The sequence below is a fragment of the Saimiri boliviensis genome, chromosome 18 (assembly GCF_048565385.1).
Source record: "Saimiri boliviensis isolate mSaiBol1 chromosome 18, mSaiBol1.pri, whole genome shotgun sequence".
Taxonomy (NCBI): domain Eukaryota; kingdom Metazoa; phylum Chordata; class Mammalia; order Primates; family Cebidae; genus Saimiri; species Saimiri boliviensis.
The window spans coordinates 2894408-2920584 of NC_133466.1; the positions used below are offsets into that span (position 1 = coordinate 2894408).

General features: G+C 41.6%; 1 protein-coding gene across 3 annotated transcripts in view; it reads left to right on the forward strand.

The window, feature by feature from the left end:
* Positions 1-26177, forward strand: part of HSF2BP (heat shock transcription factor 2 binding protein) — a 106528-nt gene that overhangs the window by 32849 nt on the left and 47502 nt on the right. For all 3 annotated transcript variants that reach the window (XM_039480504.2, XM_039480505.2, XM_039480506.2), the window contains exon 6: positions 16242-16359. In XM_039480504.2, coding sequence (XP_039336438.1) covers positions 16242-16359 — 118 coding nt within the window. The remainder of the gene's footprint in view (positions 1-16241; positions 16360-26177) is intronic.

Consider the following 26177-nt stretch of genomic DNA (forward strand, 5'->3'; position numbering starts at 1 on the left):
AGGGATTCTGGAACCGTGTTAATTCTTCAGTTATTTCTTGAATCATACATAGTATGGATGATTTAACATTCAGATCAGCTAATTTTGTGTATTCAAGAATTTTCTGTAATTTCTTAAAATCGTCTTTCTGCAGTGCCTTTTATCTGCCAATTCCATTTGCAAAATAAATCTGTGTTCATTAAATTTTGCAGGGTTATGTCCCAGAGAAGGAAGAAATACTCTTCTAATAATGACCAGAGTAACAGTTACAGATTGGGAGAGATGAGAGATGCTGGGAGTCTTCCTTTTCTGAGAGTGAAGTAGTTTGGAGGGAGAAATTCTGAACAAGCTGGAAGAGCAGGGACTATGCTTGTAGATAAGGTGTAGGAATGATGGAGCTTTTGTAAGAAGCTGTTTTCTTCATGGTGGAGCAACAGGTTCTAGAATTTGGCTGGAAGTGAAGCTGTGTCTCTTCATGTTTTACCTTTGATTTTTCTATGACTGGCCTTCCTACCGTTGGCTACTCCACAGTGGAAATTTACCTAAGCTGGTGGAGGCAGGTTTTGTAGGCAAAGGCATTGGCAGGGTTTATGGAAGGTGGGACTCTCTCCCTGGGAGTCGCTTGGCCACTATAGACTAGCAGCGGCAAGTGGAGGACAGTAGGTTCAGTTCCCTCAGAGAGCCCGCAGGTTACAGAGGCTTCTCTCTAATCTGACTTTTTGTCATAGAAGCCAGGTCAGCCACAGCAGGAAAGAAACTGAATTCTAGGAGCCGTTGTCCAGGAGAACTGGGCATTCCTTCTAACTCTGAGGGGGTTTCCAAAAATAGAGCACAGAGGCAGAGTTCCCAGATTGAGATTATCCACAGCCCTTCGTCCTGTCTTCCATCCCCGACAGACAAGTCATTCAGTTGGTAAGAAATTCACTACCGCCAGCCCAGGAAAATGCAAAGAAACAAAAACCAAACAATAAAACAAGGTCAGAATATTAATGTTAGAGGAAATTTACATAGTCGCTTGTGTTTCTTTCAAAGACTACTGGTGCAGTGTCAGTGTCGCATATAAGAGATTTATAGAAAACAAGTCTAGGATGAACAGTAGGGACTTGTAGTCCATTGGGCATGAAAATCATATCCCCATTATTACTATTAATTTACTTTAGCAGCTTTATTGCAATGCATTTTCATGCCACACAGTTCACCAATTTAAAGTGAGTAATTCAGTTTATAGGGGCTTCTCTCTAATCTGACATTTTAGTATAATGATATGTTTAGTATATTGATATGGTTCATTCATCACCAGAGTCAATTTTTTTTTTTGAGATGGAGTTTTTCTCTTGTGGCCCGGCTGGAGTGCAATGATGTAATCTTGGCTCATTGCAACCTCTGCCTCCCCAGTTCAAGCCGTTCTCCTGCCTCAGCCTCTCTGGTAGCTGGGATTACAGGGATGCATCACCATACCTAGCTAATTTTGTATTTTTAGTAGAGATGGGGTTTCTCCATGCTGGTCAGGCTAGTCTTGAACTCCTGACCTCAGGTGATCCACCCTCCTCAGCTTCCCAAAGTGCTAGAATTATAGGCATGAGCTACCATGCCTGGCCCACCACAGTCAATTTAAAAACATATCTTCACCTCAGAAATTGCCCCCTACAATGTGATAAAGAGAGGCTAATTAACAGGTACAAGTATACAGTTAGATAAAGAAATAAGACATAGTGTTCAATATGTCAGAGGTGATTATAGTTAAGAACAATCTATTACGAAGCCCCTGTAACCCGAGTCCTGGCATCTCCTCAGCACTAGGCAACCACTAATCTACTTTCTGTCTCTGAGTTTGCCTGTTCTGGACATTTCATGTAAATGAAATCATACTATGTAGTCCTCCTTTTGGTCTTTTATGTCTGTCTTATTTTGCTTAGCATGTTGTTTTCATGGTTCATTCATATTGCAGCATGTATCTTGATTCCTTCTCATGACTGAATACTATTACGTTGTAGGGATCTACCCTACTTTGTCCATTCATCAGAATGGGTTGTTGCCACTTTTTGGCTGTTAGGAATAATGATGTTATAGGCATTTGTATACACATTTTTGTGTCGACGTATGTTTTCTTTTGGATATATAGCTAGGAGGGAAATTGTTGGGTCATATGGTAGGGCTTTAACTGTTTGATAAACTCTCAGAATTTTTTCCACAGGGGCTGCACCATTTTACATTTCCACAAACAATGTATGAGGGCTCCAGTTTCTCCAGATCCTTGCTAACACTTTTTATGTGTCCTTTTGATAATAGCCATTCTGGTAGATAGAAAGTGGTATCTCATTGGGGCTTTGATTTGCATATCCTTGGTAGCTAGTGATGTTGAGACCCTCTTCTCATGTGCTTATTGGCTATTTGTATATCTTCTTTGGAGAAATGTCTATTCAACTTCATTGCCTATTTTTTTCATTTAAAAAAATAGATGTACAGGCCGGGCGCGGTCAGCCTGTAATCTCAGCACTTTGGGAGGCCGAGGCGGGTGGATCACGAGGTCAAGAGATCGAGACCATCCCGGTCAACGCGGTGAAACCCCGTCTCTACTAAAAATACAAAAAAATTAGCTGGGCATGGTGGCGTGTGCCTGTAATCCCAGCTACTCAGGAGGCTGAGGCAGGAGAATTGCCTGAACCCAGGAGGCGGAGGTTGCGGTGAGCCGAGATCGCGCCATTGCACTCCAGCCTGGGGTAACAAGAGGGAAACTCCGTCTCAAAAAAAAAAAATAAATAAAAATAAAAAATAAAAAAATAGATGTACATTTGTTTGGGTACATGTGATAAGTTGATACATTCATATAATGTATAAAGATCAAATCAAGATAATTGAGATATACATTACCTTAAAAATTTATCCTCTCTTTATGCTAGGAATATTTGAATTATTCTCTTCTAGCTATTTTGAAATCTATAATAGATTGTTGTTAACTATAATCCCCCTACTGATATATTGAACACTAGGTCTTATTTCTTTATCTAATTGTATATTTGTACCTGTTAATTAGCCTCTCTTCATCCCCTTCCCAGCCACCCTTCCTGGCCTCTGGTGGTTCCCATTCTACTTTCTGTCTTCATGAGATCTACTTTTTTAGTTCTCACATATGAGTGAGAACATGTGATATTTGTTTTTCTTGGCCTGGCTTATTTCACTTAACGTAATGACCTCCAGTTTCGTCCATCTTGCTACAACTGACATGATTTTATTATTTTTTTATGGCTGAATATTCCAGTATATGTGTGTATTCCACATTCTCTTTATTGATGCACTGATGGACATTTAAGTTGATTCCATATTTTGGTTATTATGAATGGTGCTGCAGTACACATGGAAATGCAAATATCTCTTCAATATATTGATTTCCTTTCTTTTGGATGTAAACCCAGTAGTGGAATTGCTAGATCATATAGTAGTCCTAGTTTTAGTTTTTTGGAGAACCTCCATACTGTTGTTCATAGTGGCTGTATTAATTTACATTCCCACCAATAACATATGAGGGTTCCTCCTTCTTCCCATCCTCACTAACATTCATTCTCTGTCTTTATGATACAAGCCTTTTTAGCTGACATGAGATGATGATATCTCATTGTGGTTTTGATTTGCATTTCTCTGATGATTAATGATGTTGAGCATTTTTAAAATATACCTGTTGGCCATCTGTATGACTTCTTTTGAGAAATGTCTATTGAGATCTTTTGCTCATTTTTTACTTGGATTGTTTATTATTTGCCATTGAGTTGTCTGAGCTCCTGAATGTATTCTTGTTATTAACTCCTTGTCAGATGGATAGTTTACAGATTTTTTTTTCTCCCATTCTATGGGTTGTCAGTTTACTTTGTTGATTGTTTCCTTTGCTGTGGAGAAGCATTTTAGCTTTATGTAATCTCATTTGTCTGTTTTTGCTTTGGTCGCCTGTGCTTTTGAGATCTTACACAAAAAAATTCATTGCCTAAATGCTCTGAAACGTTTCTCAAGTGTTTTCTTATAGTAGTTTTATCATTCCAGGTCTTAAATTTAAGTTTTTAAACCATTTTGAGTTGATTTTTAAATCTTTTTTTAAAACTTTAATTCTTTTTTAAAATTCTTCTAATATACCAAGCACAATTGAGTTGATTTTTAAGAGACAGGGGTCTAATTTTATTTCTCTGTATATAGTTACCCAATTTTCCCAGCACCATTTATTGAAGGGACTATTCTTTCTCCATTGTCAAAAATGAATTGGCTGTTAATGTGTGGACTTACGTCTGGGTTCTCTATTCTGTTCCATTGGTCTGTATATCTTTCTGTACTAGCACCATGCTGATGTGGTTATTATAGCTTTGTACTATATTTTGAAGTCAGGTAGTATAATGGTTCCAGCTTTGTTCTTTTTGTTCAGGATTGTATTTGGGGTCTTTAGAGGTTCCGTGTAAATTTTAGGATTGATTTTTCTGTTTCTGTGAAGAATGTCATTGGCATTTTTGTAGAGATTGCTTTGAATCTGTAAATTGCTTTGGGTCATATTGTCATTTTTTTTTTCCAGTTATGTATTTATTTAATCAACCAGTCAGTCAGTCACAGAGATGGAGTCTCACTGTGTTGCCCAGGTTGGTCTCGAACTCCTGGGCCCAAGCAGTCCTCCCAGAGTGCTGGGATTACAGGCATGAGCTACCATGCCTGGCCAGTATTGTCATTTTAATAATATTAATTCTTCCAATCCATAATCATGGAATATCTTTCCATTTTTTTGTGCGTTCTTTTCAATTTCTTTTATCAGTGTTTTATAGTTTTCTTTGTATCGATTTTCACTTCTTTGGTTAAACTGCCTCCTAGGTATTATATATTCTTTATATCTATTGTAAATGGGATTGCTTTCTTGATTTCTTTTTCAGATTGTTAGCTCTTGGAGTATATACATGCTACTGATTTCTGCGTGTTGATTTTCTGCCGTGCAACTTTAGTGAATTCATTGATCAGTTCTAACGTTTTTGTGTGTATGGTCCTGAAGTTTCTCTAAATATTTCATGTTGTTGGCGAATAAAGCTAGTTTGACTATTTTTGTTCCAGTTTGGGTGCTTTTTATTTATTTTTCTTGTCGATTTGCTCTGGTAAGATTTCTGGTATTAGGCGGAGTAAAAGTGGTGAAAGTGAACATTCTTGTCTTGTTCCAGATCTTAGAGGAAAGGCTTTGAATTTTTCCCTGTTCAACCTAATGTTAGCTGTGGGTTTGTCATATATGTACTTTATTATTTTGAGATATGTTCCTGCTATACCCAGTTTGTTGAGAGTTTTTATCATAAAAGAATGTTGAATTATCACGTTTTTTCAGCATATGTTGAATGATCATATGGTTTTTGTACTTGGTTCTTTAAATGTGATGTATCATATTTATTGATAAATATGTGTTGAACCATCCTTGTATCTCTGGGATGAACCCTGCTTGATCATGGGGAGTGATCTTTTTTATTTTATTTTATTTTATTTTTTTGAGATGGAATCTTGAGATGTCACCAGGCTGGAGTGCAGTGGTGCAATCTCTGCTCACTGCAGCCTCCACCTCCTGGGTTCAAGCGATTCTTCCGCCTCAGCCTCCTGAGTAGCTGGGACCACAGGTGCGTGCCACCATACCCAGCTAATTTTTTTGTATTTTTAGTAGAGATGGGGTTTCACCATGTTGGCCAGGATGGTCTCGATCTCTTGACCTTGTTATCCTCCCGCTTTGGCCTCCCAAAGTGCCGACATTACAGGCATGAGCCACCGTGCCCAGCCAGGAGTGATCTTTTAAATGTGTTGTTAAATTTGGTTTGCTAGTATCTTGTTGAGGATTTTTGCATCTGTGCTCATCATTGATACTGGCCTGTATTTTCCTTTTTTGTTATGTACTTGCCTGGTTTTCTTATCAGGATAGCACTAGTCTTGTAGAATTAGTTTGGAAATATTCCCTCCTTTTCAAATGTTTTTGAAAAGTTTGAGTAGAATTAGTATTAATCCTCCTTTAAATGTTTGATAGAATTAAGCAGTGAAGCCATCAGGTCCTCGGCTTTTCTTTGATGGGAAACGTTTTATTACAGCTTTGATCTTGTTACTCATTATCGGTTTGTTGTGGTTTTCTATTTTTTTTAATATATGTGATTCAGTCTAGATAGGTTATATGCACCCAGGAATTTAGCCATTTCTTCCAGATTTTTCAATTTTTTGGCCTACAGTTGTTCCTAACAGTCTCTAATAATTCTTTGTATTTCTTTGGTCTCAGCTGTTATGTCTCCTTTTTTGTTTCTGATTTTATTTGGTTGGCTCTTCTTTTTCTCTTAGTTTAGCTAATTGTTTGCCTATTTTGTTTATCTTTTCAAAAAAAAAGAACCCAACTTTTTTTTGAATTAATCTGTATTTTTTTAGTTTTAACTTCATGTATTTATGCTCTGATCTTTATTATTTCTTTCCTTCTCCTAACTTTGGGGTTAGTTTGTTCTTACTTTTCTGTTTCCTTGGTGCATCATTAGATTGTTTATTTGGAGTCTTTCTGCTTGTTACAGGCATTTACTGCTATAAACTTCCCTCTTTTTTTTTTTTTTTTTTTTTTTTTTCCGAGACGGAGTTTCACTCTTGTTACCCAGGCTGAGTGCAATGGCGCGATCTCGGCTCACTGTAACCTCCGCCTCCTGGGTTCAGGCAATTCTCCTGCCTCAGCCTCTTGAGTAGCTGGGATTACAGGCACGCGCCACCATGCCCAGCTAATTTTTTGTATTTTTAGTGGAGAGGGGGTTTCACCATGTTGACCAGGATGGTCTCGATCTCTTGACCTCGTGATCCAGCCACCTTGGCCTCCCAAAGTGCTGGGATTACAGGTTTGAGCCACCGCGCCTGGCTAAACTTTCCTCTTAATACCACTTTTGCTGTGTCCTAGAGATTTGGTGTGTTGTATTTCCATTTTCATTTGTTTCAAGAACGTTTAAAATGTCTTCCTAAATTTTTTATTGACCCATTTGGTAGTTCAGGTGTGTGTTGTTTAATTTCCATGTGTTTATATAGTTTCTGAGGTTCTTCTTGTTATTAATTTCTAGTTTTATTCTGTTGTAGTCAGAAAAGGTACCTGAGCTGGGTACAGTAGCCTATGCCTGTAATCCTAGCAATATGAGAGGCTGAGGTGGGAGGACTGCTTGAGGCCAGGAGTTTGAGACCAGCCTGGGCAACATGGCAAGATCCCATCTTTATGAAAAAAAAAAAAAAAAAAAAAAAAAAAAAAAAAGAAAAGCTATTTGATATGATTCTATTTTTTGAATTTGTTGAGACTTGTTTTGTGATATAAGGTGTTTTCTGTAATGAAGAATGTTCTATATGCTGATGAAAAGAATGTATATTTTGTAACAGTTGGGTGAAATATTCTGTAAATAGTCAGACCTGTTTGGTCTAGTGTGTAGTTCACCTCTGACGTTTCTTTGTTGATATATATATTTATTTTGGTCTGGATCATCTGGCCATAACTGAGAGTGGAATGTTGAAATCCCTACTCTTACTGTATTGCAGTTAGTTTCTCCCTGTAGATGTATTAATGTTTGATTTATATATTTGGGTGCTGCTGTGTTGGGTGCATAGATGTTTGTAATTGTTATATTATCTAGCCAATTTGGCCTATTTTTCATTAGATAATGACCTTTTGTCTCTTTTCACAGTCTTTCACTTTTGGTATATTTTATCTGATGTAAGTGTAGCTACTCCTGTTTTTTTGATTTCCAGTTGCATGGATATCTTTTCCCACCCTTCACTTTCAGTCTGCATGTGCCTTTATGAGTGAAGTGGGTTTCTTGTAGGCAGCATGTAGTTGAGTCTTGTTTTTTTCCATTCAGCCACTCCGTATTTCTTTTAATTAGAAAATCGAATCTGTTTATATTCAATGTTACTATCGGTAAGTAAGGATTGACTACTGCTAATTCGTTGCTTCTTCCCTGGTTGTTTTGTAACTCTTCTCTTTTTTCTCATTTTCTTACTGTCATCCTTTCTGGTTAAGCAATTTTTCTCGGGTAGTATGTTTTAGTTCATTGTTGTTTATTTTTAGTGCATCTATTATAGTTTTTTGCTTTGTGATTAGCATGAGGCTTACAAAAAACATCTTTAGATATAATAAGTTATTTTAAAGTGAGGACAACTTATATTTGATCATGAAAAATAACAGAAACAAAGAAAAAACTAAAAATGCCTCTGTACTTTAACTCCATACCCATATTTTGACTTTTTGTTATCTCAGTATACATGTTTATGTTACCTGTCTCTTAACAGGTTGCTGTAGCTATTATTGTTTCTGTTTCTAGGCTTCATGTTAGAATTTTGAGTGGATTATACATCATGATTACAGTATTAGAATATTCTGGGGTTGTCTGTGTGCAGTGTGTTTTATATTTATTTTATATGTTTATTTAAGCATTTTTTTTCCAGTGGGTTTTATACCCTCAATTTTTTTTTTTTACTTTCTACATGTTAGTGTGTTTTTCTTTCAGACTGAGGAACTTCCTTTAGTGTTTCTTGTAAGATAGGTCTGGTTGGTGGTAAATTCTCTCAGTTTTTGTTTGGGAAAGACTTTATTGCTCGTTCATATTTGAAGGATGGTTTTTCTGGATACAGTGTTCCTGTATGGTGGTTTCTTTCTTTCAGAACTTTGAAAATATACGACTCCTTCCTGTCCTGTATGGTTTTCTTTTCTCCTCTTCCCCCTTCCCCCTTCCCCCTTTCCTTTTCTTTCTTTTCTTTTCTCCTTCCTTCTTTCCTTCCTTCCTTCCTCCCTCCCTCCCTCCCTCCCTCCTCTCCTCTCCTCCCATCTCCTCCTTTTCTTTTCTTTCGATGGAGTCTTGCTCTCTTGCCCAGGCTGGAGTGCAGTGGCACAATCTCAGCTCACTGTAGCCTCTGCTTCCCAGGTTCAAGTAATTCTCCTGCCTCAACCTCCCAAGTAGCTGAGACCACAGGCATGTGCTATCACACCTGGCTGATTTTTGTATTTTTAGTGGAGATTGTGTTTCACCATGTTGGCTAGACTGATCTCAAACTCCTGACCTCAAGTGATCTGCCCACCTTGGCCTCCCAAAGTGCTGGGATGACAGGCCTGAGCCGCTGCGCCCAGCCTGGTCCGTATAGTTTCTGTGGAGAAGGCTGTCGCCAGATGGGTTGGAGTTCCTTTGTTATTTGCTTCTTTTCTTTTGCTGTTTTTAAGATTCTTTCTTTATTTCTGAATGTTGAGAGTGTGATTATTATGTACCTTGGGGTACGCCTATTTAAGTTGACTCTCTTTGGTGTTCTGTGGCCTTCATGTAGCTGGATGTTTATGTCTAAGTTTTGGAAAGTTTTCTGTTATTTCTTTGAATAAACTTTCTACCCCTTATTGTTGCTCATTATCTTGTTGAACACCATAATTCTTAGATCGGGTCTTTTGGGGTAATTTTCTGTATCTTGTAGATGATCTTCATTCCTTTGGTTCTTTTTTCTTTTTCTCCTCTCTGTGTTTTCAGATAGCCTGTCTCTGAGCTTAATGATTCTCTGCTTGATCCATTCTGCTGTTGAGAGCCTCAAATTAATTTTTCAGCTCAGCAAATACATTTCTCAGTTCCAAGATTTTTGTTTGATGATGATGGTGATTTTTTAGAGATGGGATCTTGCTCTGTCACCCAGGCTGGAGTGCAGTGGTGCAATTCGAGCTCACTGCAACCTTGAACTCCTGGGCTCAAGCAATGCTTCCTCCTTAGCCTCCCAAGTATGTAAAACTACAGGTGATCACCACAGTGCTTGGCCAGTTTTTTTATGTTTTTGTAGAGATCGGGTCTTGCTAAGTTGCTGAGGCTATTCTAAAACTCCTGACCCCAAGGCTCCTACCTCAGCCTCCCAAAGTGTTGGGATTACAGACATGAGCCACTGTGCCCAGCCAGTTTGATTGTTTTAAGTTTCAATCTCTTTGTTAAATTTCTCTGACAAATTTTTGAATTCCTTTTCTGTGTTATCTTGGGGATCACTGAATTTCTTTAAAACTACCATTTTGAATTCTTGGTCAGAGAACTCACATATTGCCATCTTGTTAGAGATAGTCACTGATTCCTTGCTTTGTCTTTTTGGGGAGGTCATGGTTCCCTGTTTCTGGTCATTTCTTATGGATAATGTCCATGTCTCTGCATTGAAAGAATATTCATTTATTCCAGTCTTGTCTGTATGAGTTATTTTGGTTTTTATTAGATATGTTTACGAATGATTCTTTGTAATTTACTTAATGAATTTCTTTCTTTTTTTTCTGCTAGGTTGCTGCCTCTTTATAGGCACCAAATGGTGCCTTAGGTCCAGGTTTACCTTGGCTCTGGAAAACCATCAGAGTGTTGCCTATCCCAAATGGGGGAGGTCACAAAGAGGGTAACCTGGCAGTCTGGGAATACTGGCAAGACATTTGTGCCCAGGGGACCTGTGGGAAATACCTTCTACCGTGGGCATCTGCTGAACGGCCAATCTGATTTTGTGTCTCCTCTGGCCAAGTTACAGAGCAGACTTTCCAGGGCTGGGAATAGTTTCCCTTCAGGTACTTACAGTGCTCCCCATGGGTTGAAGCAGGGACAGGCCTTCTGCGAGGGAATCTAAGATGGTGGGGACCGTAGTTGTTCATCTCCATCTGACTTTTTCCTGTGTAGATACTGGGAGTTGGGGAAATTTTCCTCACTCTTGGTGCTGGGCGTGTTATGGAGAGGGGTGTCACAGATATGAAAGTCCAGTTGTTTTACTGTCTGTTCAGAGTTTTTCTCAGTTGTCTGTTGCCGTGGGAACTGTCTGATCCTCATATTTGAGTTCTGGGATATTGCTGCTGATAATCTTGGAGCTGCCGTATATTCATTTTTGGTTTTCTGTTGGAAAGCAGTGAAACCAATTTGCTTCTGTGCCACCATTTTGGAACCAGAAACTCCTTGTTGCCCATATTTTAATTGGGTTATTTTCCTTTCTGTCACTGAGTTGTAAGAGGTATTTGTAATATACTAATGCCTTATCAGAGATACGATTTTCAGGTATAGCCATACCTCAGAGATATTGTAGGTTTGGTTCCAGATCACTGCAGTAAAGCAAATAGCACAATAAAGTGAATCACATGAAATTTTTGGTTTCCGAGCATACATAAAAGTTATATTTACAGTGTACTTCAGTCTGTTAAGTATGAAATTAGCTGGGTATGGTGGTGCATGCCTGTAGTCCCAGCTACTCAGGAGGTTGAGGGTGCAGTGAGCTATGATTGTGCCACTACACTCCAGCCCATGTGACAGTATGAGACCCAGACTGAAAAAAAAAAAGTTTTATTCCTTTAATATTTACATTCAGATCTTTGATCCATTTTGAGTTAATATTTGTATCTGGTGTGTGGTAGAGATCCAACTTCATTCCTTTGCATGTGGATATCCAGTTGTTTTAGCACCATTTGTTCAAAAGATTATTTTATTCTTTCTCCATTGATTTGTCTTGGCAACCTTGTTGGAAATCAGTTGACCATAAATGTGAGGATTTATTTCTGTATTCTCAATGCCACCATTGATTTATATGTCTGTCATTCTGCTAGTACCCTCTTGTTATTTTTGTTGCTGAAAACAAGATGAAATTATTACAGTCTAAAGCAAAAGTATCAGACATAATATGTCTCAACTCTATATATCTTTTTTAGCATAAATAATTGACACCAGATTTTTTATTTTTATTTTTTAAGATGGAGTCTCACTCTGTCCCCCAGGTTGGAGTACAGTGGCATGATCATAAATCACTGTAAGCTCAAACTCCTGGGTTCAAGCAGTCCTTCAACCTCAGCCTCCCAAGTAGCTGGGACTACAGGCATGAACCACCATACCTAGCTAATTAAAAAAATTTTTTTTGTAGAGATACTATGTTGCCTAGACTCATCTCAAACTTTTAGGCTCAAGTGATCCTCCTACCTTGGCTTTTAGAAGTATTGGGATTATAGATGTGAGCCACTGTTTGGCCCTGATTCATTTCCTTTTCTTTTTTTTTGAGACAGAGTTTTGTTTTGTTGCCCAGGCTGGAGTGCAGTGGTGTGATCTTGGCTCACTGCAACCTCTGCCTCCTGGGTTCAAGCGATTCTCTACCTCAACCCCCTGAGTAACTGGGATTACAGGCACATACCCCCATGCCTGGCTAAGTTTTGTATTTTTAGTAGAGACCGGGTTTCACCGTGTTGGCCAGGCTGGTCTCAAACTCCTGACCTCAGCTGATCACCCTCCTTGGCCTCCCAAAATACTGGGATTACAGGCATGAGCCACTGTGCTCACCCCGTTTCTTTTTCTTTTATTTTTTCTTCCTGAGTTGGAGTCTTGCTCTGTCACCCAGGCTGGAGTGTAGTGGCGCAATCTTGGCTTACTGCAACCTCTGCCTCCCGAGTTAAAGCGATTCTCCTGCCTCAGCTCTTGAGTAGCTCGGATTGCAGGCATGTGCCACCATGCCAGGCTCATTTCTGAATTTTAGTAGAGATGGGTTTTACCATGTTGATGAGGCTGGTCTCGAACTCCTGACCCTGTGATCCGCCCGCCCCAGCCTCCCAAAGGGTTGGGATTACAGGCATGAGCCACCGTGCCTGGCCCATTTCTTAAATTATATAATTACTATGTTAACCTTTAGAATTACCTATAAACCCTTATAATGGAAAATGAACCTAGAAGAACCATTTTAACAGAAAAATAAACTGGTAGTTTTTTACTTTTGGTGAATGGTAACAAAGTCAATTCTGTAGCCTTGAATTGACTCACAAGCATTCTAGATAGATTAAATAACAGTAAGCAAAGTACAAATGGCCATGTAAAACAAACAAATTCCAACAGACAAATACTGGAGCAGTCTGTGTAAGAATTTATTCACATTTATTTTACTTTGTAGTTCATGTTTTGGTGATACTTAATGAAATGCAGCATTGGCATTTGCAGTTACGATACTGGATATGTGATACAGACTTCATGTATCAGTAAATTTGTTGTGTTGGGCATTGTTGCTTGCTATGATATAGTTTTTGTGTGTTTGTTTTTCTTCAGTATTAGTAATGTTTCTATTGCTGTATAACAAACCTCCTTAACGACATTTATTTTGTTCCTGAGTCTACAATTTGGTTGGGCTTGGCAGGGACAATTTGCTGTTGCTGCTCTCCAACATCTTGGGCCTTAGCTGGAGTGACTCAAATTGTTGAGGGATGGAACAGCTGGGGACTAGTGAGTTGTCTTTCCCTCTCTTCTCCCCTCATAGAGTCTCAAGTCTTCTTCACTGTGCTATTTCTTTTCTTTTCTTTTTAGGCAGAGCCTTGCTCTGTCTCCTAGGCTAGAGTGCAGTAGTGCAGTCTTGGCTTACTGCAGCCTCCACTCCTGGGTTCAAGCGATTCTCCTGCCTCAGCCTTCCAAGTAGCTAGGATTATAGGTGTGTCACCACACCTGGCTGATTTTTGTATTTTTAGTAGAGACAGGGTTTTGCCATGTTGGCCAGGCTTGTCTCAAACTCCTGACCTCAAGTGATCCACCCGCCTTGGCCTCCGAAATTGTTGGGATTACTGGTGTGAGCCACCACGCCTGGCCTCCACTGCCCTATTTCTGTGTGGTCTCTTCATCATGGCAGCCTTAGGGTAGCTGGACTTTTTTCACTCAGGAATCCTAGAGCAAGTGACAGGAGACGAAAGCAGAAGTCATAAGGCTTCTTCCTGTCCATCCTTGGAAGGCTCGTGGTGTCCGTTCTGCTGCATTCTACTTCTGACAAGTGAGTCACAGTGTAAGGGACTACTCAAGGGTCTGAACATGAGGCCAGGCTCACCTGGTACCTATCTCTGGAGTCAGGCTGCCAGAGCCTATAGCTCTGTTTTTCTGCTGGGTTTCATATATGGTCCGCAGTTATTTACATGAATAATGCTTTCCCCTGAAAAGCTACCTAAAAGCTATCTTTAGTGTTTATGATGTCAAATGCTTACTTGGTTCCTTTTTCTCCTAAAATATTTCTTTAGTAAAACTAGAATGTGTCATATTCTGGGAAATGTACCTATCAGGTTAAAATTCATTAACCAAAGAAGGTAAGTTTGTGTCAGTAAAAGGTTCTGTTCTCAATAAAGTTATGGCTATCATGAAAGTATGTACCCGAAGACACAGCACCAATGATGTGGCCAAATGCTGCAAAGACAAGTAGAAAGGGGAAAAACTCTGTTAGGTTTAGTAGACTTTAATATTCCTCTTTTGGTCCGTCTCAGACCAGGTGAACAAAAATAAATAGGAATGTCAAAGATCTGAGTTCATGAAGTTGGTCTGGGAGCATAGATGAAATTTTATTTTCTGCATAAGATTACATCTGATCAAAGGCAGAACAAGTAAGTGACAAAACTCAGCTTCCATTTGTGATAATTCTTAGCAAACTAAGAACAGATGAAGACTTCTTTAAACTGATAAAGGGTATCTACCAGAAACACATCAGACACCACATTAACTGTGAGTTTTTAGAAGCATTTCTATTAAAATCAGGAGGAAGACAAGGCTCCTGGCCAGTCTCTCTTCCACCTGGGTCTGGTCATTTGGCTCAGAAATCTTAGTCACTTTGAATCATGCTTTACTGCCAGATCCAACTAAAGAAAACTTTTACAAACCAACATACTTGGATCACTGGATACTGACAGGTATTCGGAAATGTCGACGGAGCCAGTGGTGGCTGCAGCACTGTCCACTGGGAGCAGTGTGATTACTTGGTTTAGTCTTTACGCGGATTCACAGGGCCTCAGGCATGAAGAAATAGGGTACTTGCTGATCCACAATGGAACATAAAATTGAGAAAAGTTTTCTTCAAAATCAGTTTTTATAGTCTTTTTTGACTGCATATAATTTCAGTTTTGTATCATGGCTAAAACTTATTAGCAAATATAGATCAAATATTCCTTATCTGAAATGCTTGGGACCAGAAGTGTTTCGGATTTTGGAATACTTGCATTATACCTGCTCATTCAACACTTTAATTCAAAGATCTGAAATCTGTAATGCTCTGTGAGCGTGACCTTTGTGCATCTTGTCAGTGCTCAAAAATGTTAGATTTTGGAGCATTTTGGTTTTTGGGTTTTCGGATTATGGATGTTATTAAAAGTGAATTTACACATCCTCAGTCCCAGATAAGATAATCAGCCCTCCCTTATGTTTGGACCCTAACTGCCCACAGTTGTTTAATGCAGTACTCTGGAGCAGTACTCAGGGACTGCAGACATGCTTAGATTCCAGGGCTCTGTTTCACTCTTTAGGCACTTGCTAATCATAGTGCACATAATTTACTGTTTCAGTAGCTTTTGTGATTGTCAGTGATCCTTTCTGGGCTGTCATTTTTGTTGATACTTTTTTTTTTTTTGAGACAGGGCCTTGCTCTGTTACCCAGACTGGAATGCAGTGACAAGATCATGGCTCACTGCAACCTCTACCTCTTGGGCTCAAGCAATCCTTCTGCCTTCACCTCCTGAATAGCTAGGACTACAGGTGTGCACCACCATGCCTGGGTAATTTTTAAATTCTTTGTAGAGATAGGGTCTTGTTATGTTGCCCAGGCTGGTCTTGAACTTGTAGCCTCAAGGGATCCTCCCACCTCAGTCTCCCAAAATGTTGGGATTACAGTTGTGAGCCACGATGCCTAGCAATTTCATTTTTAAAAGCTTCATTGTCAGCTGTGTTTTTATTAGGTCTTTTAGGAGAAAAACAGCAGTAAATACTCTGTTCTGCACAAAATTTTCTTTTTTTTCTTCTTTTTTTCTTTATTGATTAGCAAATATTCCAATCAATACATTATGAAATGTAGTCTTTTGTAGACACATCTTGTACAAACAGCATTCTCCCTTTGTCTGCTAATTTTAATTTTTATAGTGTTTTGTCATATAGAATTAATTGTTTTACATTCTGATTGGCCAATCTTTTATAGGCTCTGGTTAAGAATTATTGTAAGAAGACTATCCAATATGATATTTAAACAAAAGGTCACAAAGTATTTTCAATGAGTGTTCTTATTGGGTAGGTGGCATTACGGGTCCTGAAAATGATCTGTAAGGCAGCTGACTTAGGTAGACTGTACAGTGATGTCTAGTCTCAAGGAATGCCATAAAATGTTGGATTTTATAATTTCTAAAATTACACTTGAAGTTCTGGGGTACATGGGCAGATCGTGCAGGTTTGTTACATTGGTATACACATCTGCACAACATTTTCTAGGGTCTGGTCTTCATGATCTTGATGCTTTGTTTCATCTTTCTGTTGCAGATGTTGCTGCCATAGCATGTGGCCGTGAATTCTTGGTTAATTCAAGCCGAGTGCTCTTGGACACCATATTGCAGCTTCTGGGAGACTTGAAGCCAGGACAGTGTACCAAACTCAAAGTGTATGGTGGATAATGTTGAAAAGTTAATTCTATTTACCATTCATTAGAATGTGCTGATTGGGCCTTTCTTCAAGTAAACACAGTTAATTTTGGCGGTAGTTCTAAAAATCAGAGGAAATAAATTGCCTGGAGAAGTTAAGGGGGTGCACTCTCTTAAACAGCATTTTAGAAAAACAAATTTAAGGAAGGAATGTACTCACCTTAGAGCAATTAGTGAGCCCCAAATTCTATCACATGATACGTCATGGTTATGTCAAAGTGAATTTAAATAAGGTCTTTGTTATGGTAGCACTCCACTTCCAGGTACTAAAATCTGTATTGTTTTCTATTGTCATGTAACAAATTATTACCAACCTGGTGGCTAAACCAACACCATTTATTATTTCATAGTTTGGTAAGTCAAAAGTCTGAGTGGGTTTGAAGGGTTCTCTGCATAGGCCAGAATTGAGGTGTTTTCCAGGCTGGGATCTTTTCGGAGACTCTTGGGGAGGAATCTGCTTCTGGGCACTTTGAAGTTGCTGGTGGAGTCCAGTGTCTTGGTTTCAGGACCGAGTTCCCTTGTCCTGAATGGCTGGGCGGCTGTGGGTCAGCTGCTGGTGCTGCTTGCATTCCTTCGCACGTGGGCCCGTCTTCAAGCCACAGTCGCTCACTGAGTCCTTCTGACGTTTCCAGTCTCAGACTTCCTCTTCTGCTACCAGCAAGATGAAACTCTGTCTGCTTTTATTCTGTTGTTAAAAATTTTACTTCAAGAAGGCAAACTCTCTGCTTCATATGGATTTGTGTGTTTAGATTAGGCATACCTGGATAAACTCCTTTTGATAAACTCTTGAGTCAGCTGGTTAGTAACCCTTAATTACATCCACAGAATCCCCTTTTCCAGGCAATGACGTAGTCAGCGTGTGATAATTTATAGTCCCAGAGATTAGGGCAGGAAATCGTGGGGAGAGGGAGCAGTGTAGGATTCTGCCACTCACACCATTCATTCTGAGTGTTGCCTTTGACTTCTTAGAGCATCTTAATTTTTTTATTTTTATTTTTAAAGAGACCGGGTCTCTACATACATTGCTCAGGCTGGCCTCGAACTCCTAGGCGTTCGAAGTATTCCTTCCACCTCAGCCTCCTGAGTAGCTGGACTGTAGGTGTGTGCCACCATGCCATGCTGTGGGGCACTTTTTAAAAGTAAGAGCTTCTGTAAAGTCTGTGCCAGATGCTTCCAACATCTGTATCATCCTGGCCTTGGTGTCTTGATGGTTTTCTCCTATGTGAGTTGAGATTTCCTGTTTCTTTGTATGCCAAGTAATTTTGGATTTATCGTGGACATTTATGTGATCACTGGTCTTGTTGAAATCCTTGGAAAATGCTGATGTTTATATTTTCACAGGCAGTCAACCCCTTTGGGTCAGATTCCAACCAGCCTTTTCTGTTTGGTTTCCTGGGCCAGTCCTGTTTTCAAAGAGCCTTTACAGAGCTATTGGAACTGCCCCCATGAGTGCCGCCCAATGGCCAGTCTGAGAGCTGGATGATCGGAGCTGCAGTTCTGAATCTTTCAGATGCTGTTTGTGATCAGATCCACACAGCCACACCTTGGGATGAGGCCAGGAGTTTATAAACAACTTTGTGGGGTCACTTTTCTGAGCTGTTAACTCTCTGGGTACGTTTTAGTTAAAGTCCCTCACCTGGAATACTGGGGCTTCATATACCCTGCAGTGTCCAAGCGCCTGTGATTCTGCTCTCGTCCGGCCCTGCAGCAGGGGTTAAGAAGGTCATGGAGCTTTCAAGTGTAAGGAAAATTCGTTTCCCACAGAGTTTGAGTTACCCAGGGATGCCGCCACCGCCACTGTGCGTGGTTGCCGGCAGAAGACCCCTTTCCCGCTCCTGGAGCCTCACTAGAGACCTTCTCCTGGTGCTCTCCATGTGGCTCAGTGCTACTTCTGGCTTTTGGAGCTCCCGTGAGTCCAGGCCAGGCATACTAGAGGAAAAAGTGGTAAACTCACTGCTGCTTTAGTGGTTCTTAAATTTTGATCTTCTTGCCTATCCGCCTGCTACTGTTCACTTTTCAGAGTCCTCAAATAGCTGCTTCATATATTCTTGTTGGAATTTATAGCTGCTTTCAGTGGAAGCAAGACTGGAGGGTGTGTTTAGGCCATCTTATCCAGAACCAGACTTTCTAGTCAATGTTAGTATTTTGTACTAAAAATTATATGCACTTAAATAATTCATATAATATAGTGTAATATATATGCATATGTAGTTTTATTTTTTTGAGGCAGAGAATGCTCATTTTTAAAGGCTGTTTCTCTTCCGGTCTCATGCAAAAATTTTTCCTCCTTGAAAATTCAAGCAACTAATTGCTCCCTCACATCCAGCCTTTCTCATCACTGCAGTTTTCTGACCATCCAGACACTTCCCTTGTTCACTGGGTACTGGCTTGTTGGCGTTCCCGTCCCCATTTCCTGTTATCTTGAGTGACTTGAACATGTTTAGGGGTGATTCATTTAACAATCTAATTTCAAGGTCGACTGCCTTTCTCAGTTCCCCAGATTTGATGTGCCTTTGACTGTGGCAGTTGTCTGCCTTGGGCCAGATGCTGCACATGGGCATGAGGTGGACTGTCTGGTAGATACTGCTGTGACGCTCAGGCCATACCTCCTTTCCTCCCTGCCTCCCTGTCTACCATTGTGCCCTCTAAACTGCAAGACCGCCACTAGCACCTCTCCCTCCTCCTCCTCCTCCTCCTCCTCCGCCTCACCCCATTGCCCGCATGGCCTCCTTCCCTCTAGCCCACCAGCCCCAGTGTGGCTCACGTTTCCTGACGCTTTCGGCCTTGGGCCAGCCCAGCCATCCTCCTCCTCTGCTCCTACAGCTGGGACTGCCTGGTGAGGTTTGGGAAGAAGCTGCCTTGTGTGCACAGACTCCTGTCATTCATCCTGGCCTCCAGCCCCCCGGGGGTCCTCCTCTGTATCCTTACTCAGCTCCCACTCACTTCCATAGTGCTGGAGACAGACCTTGGTGCGGCCCTCACGGCCTCCCTGCTCTGCCCTTCCCGTGCAGGTGGGCAGCCCAGCAAGCGGCTTTACTTCCTGCCGCACAGGGTGAAGCGGCGAGTGTGGCTGCCTCAGCTTGGCCTTCCCGTGTTTATTCCACTCACCTTTGCTTTCTCCTCTCGTGTCAGAGGCACATATGGCTGGGATGTGTGTGTGTGGTGTGGATGTGAGTGCATATGTGCGGGGGGTGTGTGTGCAGGGGTTGGGATGTATTTTGTGTGTGGTGTATGTGGATGTGGGTGTTTTGGGGGTGTCTGGTGTGCATTTGGTATGTGTTTTTGTGGGGCATGTTTATGGTATCTGAGGGAATGTGTGTGTGGTGTGTGTGTATGTATATGTTGGGGGGAGGTGGGTGTCATGTGTATGACTGTGTGCTATGTTTGTGTATGTGGGACTAGGGATTTGGATGAGTGTATTTTGTGTGAGGGGAAGATGTGGGTGTGGTATGCATCTTGTGTGTGTGGCTGAGTATGTGTGTATGTGGGGAAGATGTGTTTGTGTGGTATGTGTATATTGGATGTTTATGGTGTGTATATGTGGAGGGTATGGGGTATATGTGTTTGTGGGATGTGTGTGTGGGGTATATGTGGGTGTGTGGTGTGAGTGTGGGCTGTGTGTGAGGGTGTTTGGGGGTGTGTGTGGAGTCGGGGGAAGTGTGTGGAATGTGTGTGGGGAATGTGGGTGCGTGTGTGGTATGTGGTGTGTGTGGTGTGTGGGTATGTGGTGTGTATGGTGTGGGTGTGTGGGCTCTGTCAGCCAAGGCTGGGACAGTTCGTGCAGTCAGCTGGTATGTGGTGTATGTGATTGTGTGTGGTGTGGTATGTGTGTGGTGTGTGATGTGTGTGGCGTGTGTGATGTGTGGTGTGTGTGTGGTGTGTGTTGGTGTATGTTGGTGGGTGTGTGGTATGTATGGTGTGGTGTGTGTGGTGTGTGTGGTTGTGTGGTGTGTGTGTTGGTGTGTGTGTGGTATGTGTGGTGTGGGTGTGGTGGGTGTGTGGTGGCTGTGGGTGTATGGTGTGGTGTGTGGTGTGTGTGGTGTTTGGGTATGTGTGGTGTATGTGGTATGTGTGTGGTATGTGGTGAGTGTGTGGTGTGATGTGTGTGTGATATGTGTGTGGTATGTGTGATGTGTGTGTGGTGTGCATGCAGTGTGGTGTGGGTGTGGGGTGTGTTGGTGTGTGGTGTGGTGTGAGTGGTGTGTGTGGTATGTGGGTGGTGTGTGTGGTGTGTGATGTGTGTGTGTGGTGTCTGATTTGTGTGTGGTGTGTGAGTGGGTGGTGTGTGACTGGGTGGTGTGTGATTGTGTGTGGTGTGATTTGTGTGCGGTGTATGTGTGGTGTGTGGGTGGTATGTTTGTGTGTGTATAGTGTGTGAGTGGGTGGTGTGTGATTGTGTGTGGTGTCTGTGATGTGTGTGTGGTGTGTGTGGTTGTGTGTGTGGTATGTGGGTGGGTGGTGTGTGATGTGTGTGTGTGGTGTCTATGATGTGTGGGGGTGTGTGTGTATGTGTGTGATCCTCCTGCCTGTGTGTTGAGCCTTCCTCTGGGATGTGCCCTGGTGGCTGTCACCTCTTGCTCTGGCGTTTTCCAATGCCCCTCTCTACTGGCTCCTGTTTTGTCTCCCAGGCCATGGCCACTGTTTCAAACCGCTTGCTGACCTGGGTTTACCATGACATGTTGTATTTTCCCAGAATGCAGAGTTGGCTCATGGCGTGTTCCCTTTGCCTCCCCCTGAAGTCCCTGTGGACCATGCAAGTTGGATGCAATTCTGCCATTGGGCCACATGGCCATCTCTTTTGTGGCAAACACTCAAAGGGTCATACGTGGGACATTGCTGTGACTTGGCCTCTGTGAGTTCTCAGTGGCATAGCCTCCCCAGCCATATGGTTTCAGGCTATTCCTAGTTTACCTACCTTTTTAATGAAGACCCTGTTTTTAACTCTCCAAATCTAGGAACTTCCAGCATATGGTGCCCAGGCACACCAGCTGACCTTGGAGGCCCCTCGAGGTGGTAGGTGTTGCCAGCAGGATGACTGGATTGTGTTTACTGTAGTGGTCATAGCTTTTCAACCTTGACAGCCACACCTTCCGGGTAATTTTCCCCGTTCCTGTCAGCCTCTCAGGTGTCTGCTAGAAGTGGCCACTTGACAGAACTGTGTGCAGCGTGGGCTCCGTCAGCCAAGGCTGGGGCAGTTAAGTGCAGTCAGCTGGTGGTATGCCCCTGCCAGGGTCCTGTCTGTTTCTTCTCTGTGTATTTCTCCTTAGTCATGCAGCCGTGGAATGACACGTGTCAGGAGCAGCCCCTATCGTCAACACCTCAGTCCATTTCCTCTCCCTCCAGCCGCTGGTCACCCAGGCTTGCGCTCCCAGGGCCTGGTGTGGGCAGAATCTGTGCTGTGCCCAGACCCTGGGATGGTGGCGGGTGGACCCTGAGCTCTGTCCTGGCACTGAGCCACACGTGGAGGGCCCAAAGACTCCTTTTTGTGGCTCTTGTTTCTCCATTGCTGCCACAGGACCCCAGCGTTTCCATTTTCCTTGACACTTGGTAACACTTGGCAACTGCAAGTATTGTTTTTTATTAGACTTAGGCCAGGCTATCTTTTTTCCTCACTGCTCATGCTTCCTAGGATTTTACTAGTCCTTGTTGAGTAGGCCATGAAAGGCCTTTTCACATCTACACTAACTGTTCCTTAAGTCAGACCTGCTGGAGGTGCTATTGAAGGGCTGGCCGAAGGCCCAGAGTTTAAGGTGGTTCTTCACCTGGAGTGAGGGGAGAGGCCTCCAGGGAGGGAGCTACCCACATTCCTGAATGGTCACTTGCTTCTCAGGCTAACGCTGTTCCCAAATTTGCGGTTGGCCTGCAGTGTCTATGAAGAGAACACCTCTGCTTTTACCAAGCTGAGGTGACTGACACAGTGCAGTTTACTGTCAGGGGCCAGAGAATATTTGGCATGTGTGGGAAAACAGTGGCTCAGCAAGCTTGTCTCATCCAAGTGCACAGTGGAGGGCACAGAATGTCTTCTGGGGTTTGGACTCTCTCTGGTCCCTGTTTCTTGAAGTCACTGTTGGTTTGCCCCCGCCCAGCATCTTCCCCAGACGTCACCAGGAGGACCGCGTCAGTGAGAGTGCGGCTTGTGGGACGTTGCGGGTTCTTTGTGCGGTTGACTTCAGAAGCAGCTGTGAGCACTGCAGGAAAATCATCTCAGCTTTGTGGGCAAGTCAGGGTGATGGTATTGTCTCACCTCTCTGAGGAGTAGCCGTGCGGCTGGGTCTGCTGCCCAGAGCCACCCACAAGCTCCTGTTTTCCAAGGAATTCATCTGGAATAGTCACAGTGCATGTGGTGTTTTTCAAAGATGCTTCTAGCGGTGTTTCCACAAAATGTCTTCAGACAGTAGCAGCCTTTAGAACTAAGTGTGGAGAGGATGCTGTAAAGCTTGTACCACACTTTGTTCACTGGTTGCTTTGTTTGTCTCTCTCTCATTTCCTGTAAACTTCTGGAGAGCATTGAGTCCAGGACAGAGAAAGTGCTCAGTAAATGTTCCGTGATGAATGAGAGCAAATCCTCACTTTCTGGGTGTGGTTCTACCTTGTTTGTTATTAAAAATCCTACTGTATGTTACTGTGCATTTTGGTGGCCTGATTCCTTTTTCACATAAGCATTGGCTGCAAAGAAATCTTCAAACATGATGGGGTTTCTAAACAGTTTCCAGTCACAGCTTTAGTAGTTGTAGGTAAGAAAGTTATCTTTAGGGATCTTGTAAGGTAATTGTAAGGCACTGCGTAACAGTTAATTGTCCTAGTGAAGGAAGTATGTTTTTCAAGACAAACTATCTAGATAGTGTTCAAATTCCTAAGTTTAGAGTTCTCATCATTTCCAGATATTAACAAAACTCAGTATTTGGAAGTCATTTGGGGCCTGTGAACTAATGTGTATTCTTTCCAGGTGGCATAGCTTTCAGCTACAACATGCTTACCAGCCACTGAATTGGTCTCTGTTGAGTTATAGATTGGTAGATGGTGCTGTGAACATTAGCTCTTCTGGAAGGCAGTTTTGGGTTTTACCCTGTCTAGTTTGGGTCATTCTGTGTACACTCGGAAAAACTCACATAACTAAGTAATTTGCTTATTTGGCCTCTTCAATAAGGAAAAAGCAAATAACCAAATACACAAATTGGCAAAAGAGAAAATCAGGCAATTTACAGAATAAAACACACATGAGCTTCATAAACATGGAAAGATTCTTGCTCTCCATAGTAATCAGGGGAACGCAAATTATAACCCTCATAAGTTGTCTTTTCAGTGCCTCTCATTGAAAAAAATCCCAGTCTGATGATGACAAGCTTCCAAGTGGACATGAAGCCACAGTGAAGCTTATACCTGTCCACGTGCTGCTGGAGGCTATGTGGAGCCCGCCGATCTGGGCTGTGGAGGTTGTGTATGCACGTGCCGAGGTCAGAGCGTCCCCTCCACATGTGCACTCCAGAGAACGTTTTACATAGGATACCAGGATGCTTGTACAGAAAACGGTATAGCCGCGGTGTTTGTAATCACACAAACTAGGAAATTACCTAAATGTCTCTAAGCTGGAGAATAGATAAAGAAATCGTGATGAGTTAAAAGGTTGGCATCTATCATTGGAACTAGGTTGTAGCTATACAAATCAGCAGAAACAGATCTCACCATGGTGTGGAAGATTGCATGCAGTATGCTGCTGTTGATGGAGGCATGCAGAGAAAAAAGATTTCATACCTAAAGTATTAGAAATGCGTGGCTAGTTTAAATATCAGGTGTAGCTAGTGCTTACACTTCCTTGAAGTACTCCTTTGAGTAGCATTCACAACTCTGGCTATTCAACTCTGGTTATAGGGTTTCTTTCTTATCCAGGGAGGTGGGTATTGTATTATTCTTTATATCTTTTTGTATGTCTTCACTGTAACATAATAGATACAAGTTAACATACAGATATTTGCGGATTACATGATACAGATCACAGGTTTTTACGTTCTAACTTGACTGAGGGAAGAAGCACAGAATCTAAAGTATGGGAAGTCATTAGTTACTGTACTCTGTCTAATGAAAAATTGGTAGGCCTCTTTTCTGTCAAGAATAATTTGGTCTGAAAATACCGTATTGCTATGCTAATTGCTTTCTCAAATTACACGCAGTCTTTTGTAAGAATTTTATTACTTATTGTGCTTTAGAATTACTTTATGGTGCTAATTTGGCTACCTTAGATTTTGGTCAGTTTAGCATGACTTGTTTCTGGCCAGTGAACTTCACAGATACTCTTTTTCTTGTTTATTTTTATTGCTAGTTTGTTTTGAAGTACTGGGTGTGTTTATTCTGTTACTTGTATGCTACAATTATATTTTCTTTTAAGATGAAGAATAAGGTGGTCAAGTTATGTCACATATATGTTTAGTGACTCAGTTGTGTTGGCCTCTGGAGGAGTGGTTTTCTGGCTTTTCACACTTTGAGTTTGTTTAGCCCCGAGACCTTGTATATTTAGGTAAAGAGAACTTGCGTTTTTTGAAGATGAGTTACTTGTGTTGCTTATGTAGCATTTCGAGTTCACCAATACCATTATTTTAGGCATATTTTCAGTCCTTTTATTCTGAACGTCAGATGCATCTTAGATGTTCAAGACTGCGGAGACTGGGAAGTTGCTCTTTTGGAGCTCATTAGCCACATTTATAACAGAATTCTGCTGAGGTTTTGATAGGAAGCAGAATTTTCCTACTTTGTTTTTTGTCATTGGAAGAAAAGTCTAACAGTTAGTACACTAGTTTGAGAAGTGACTTTTTATTATTATTATTTTGTTTGAGACGAAGTCCCACTTTATCACCTAGGCTGGAGTGCAGTGGCACCATCTTGGCTCACTGCAACCTCTGCCTCCCAGGTTCAAGCCATTCTCTGGCCTTAGCCTCCTGAGCAACTGGGACTACAGGTGTGCGCCACCACACCCAGCTAATTTTTGTATTTTTCGTAGAGACAGGGTTTCACCATGTTGGCCAGGCTGGTCTTGAACTCCTGACCTCAAGTGATCTCACTTTGGCCTCCCAAAGTGCTGGGATCACAGGCATGAGCCACTGCGCCTGGCTGAGAAATGACATTTAATATTTCAGTACTAGAAGAGTAAATTGAATGGGCAGTCTCTTTAGGCTTGATAATTAGAAACTTGATACACTATTTACAGATACTTTTGGTTGGAATAGAAATATTAGACAAAATATTTGTATAAGAAACAGAGCCTTTAGGGTTTATTTTTTGCTAATTCTTGTGTGACGTAGAAGTCTTTGGTCTTGTGTGACATGAATCTTGGCAGCAACATGAGGTCTCAGGTGGCAATGTGGTTGTTGCAAGTATATGTGTTTCATTTTAGCTTAAGGATAACTGATTTTGACCAAATATAAAAATTTAAAGACACCTACCAACTTGGGAGTTGTTTTTGCCACCTTAAATCTAAATGGCAGTCAGCAAAGAATTTCAACTGGCTGTCTTTTCAGAAGGTTGCCCTGTATTACAGTTATAACCAGATGCTAGCTTTGCTTTTTAAGATGTACAGAAGATTGGTTTTTCTTATTTTCATGCTGTAAGGCAGAGGTCAGCAAACATTTTCTGTAAAGGGTCAGACAGAAAGTATTTTAGCTCTTTGGGTCATATGATCTCTGTTGCAGTGACTCAGTCCTGCTGTTACTGCCTGCTTGAGAGCAGCCATGGGCAATGTATTTAATTCTAAGGAATTGCAACTCTCTGCGTTTGTGATCTGAAGCAG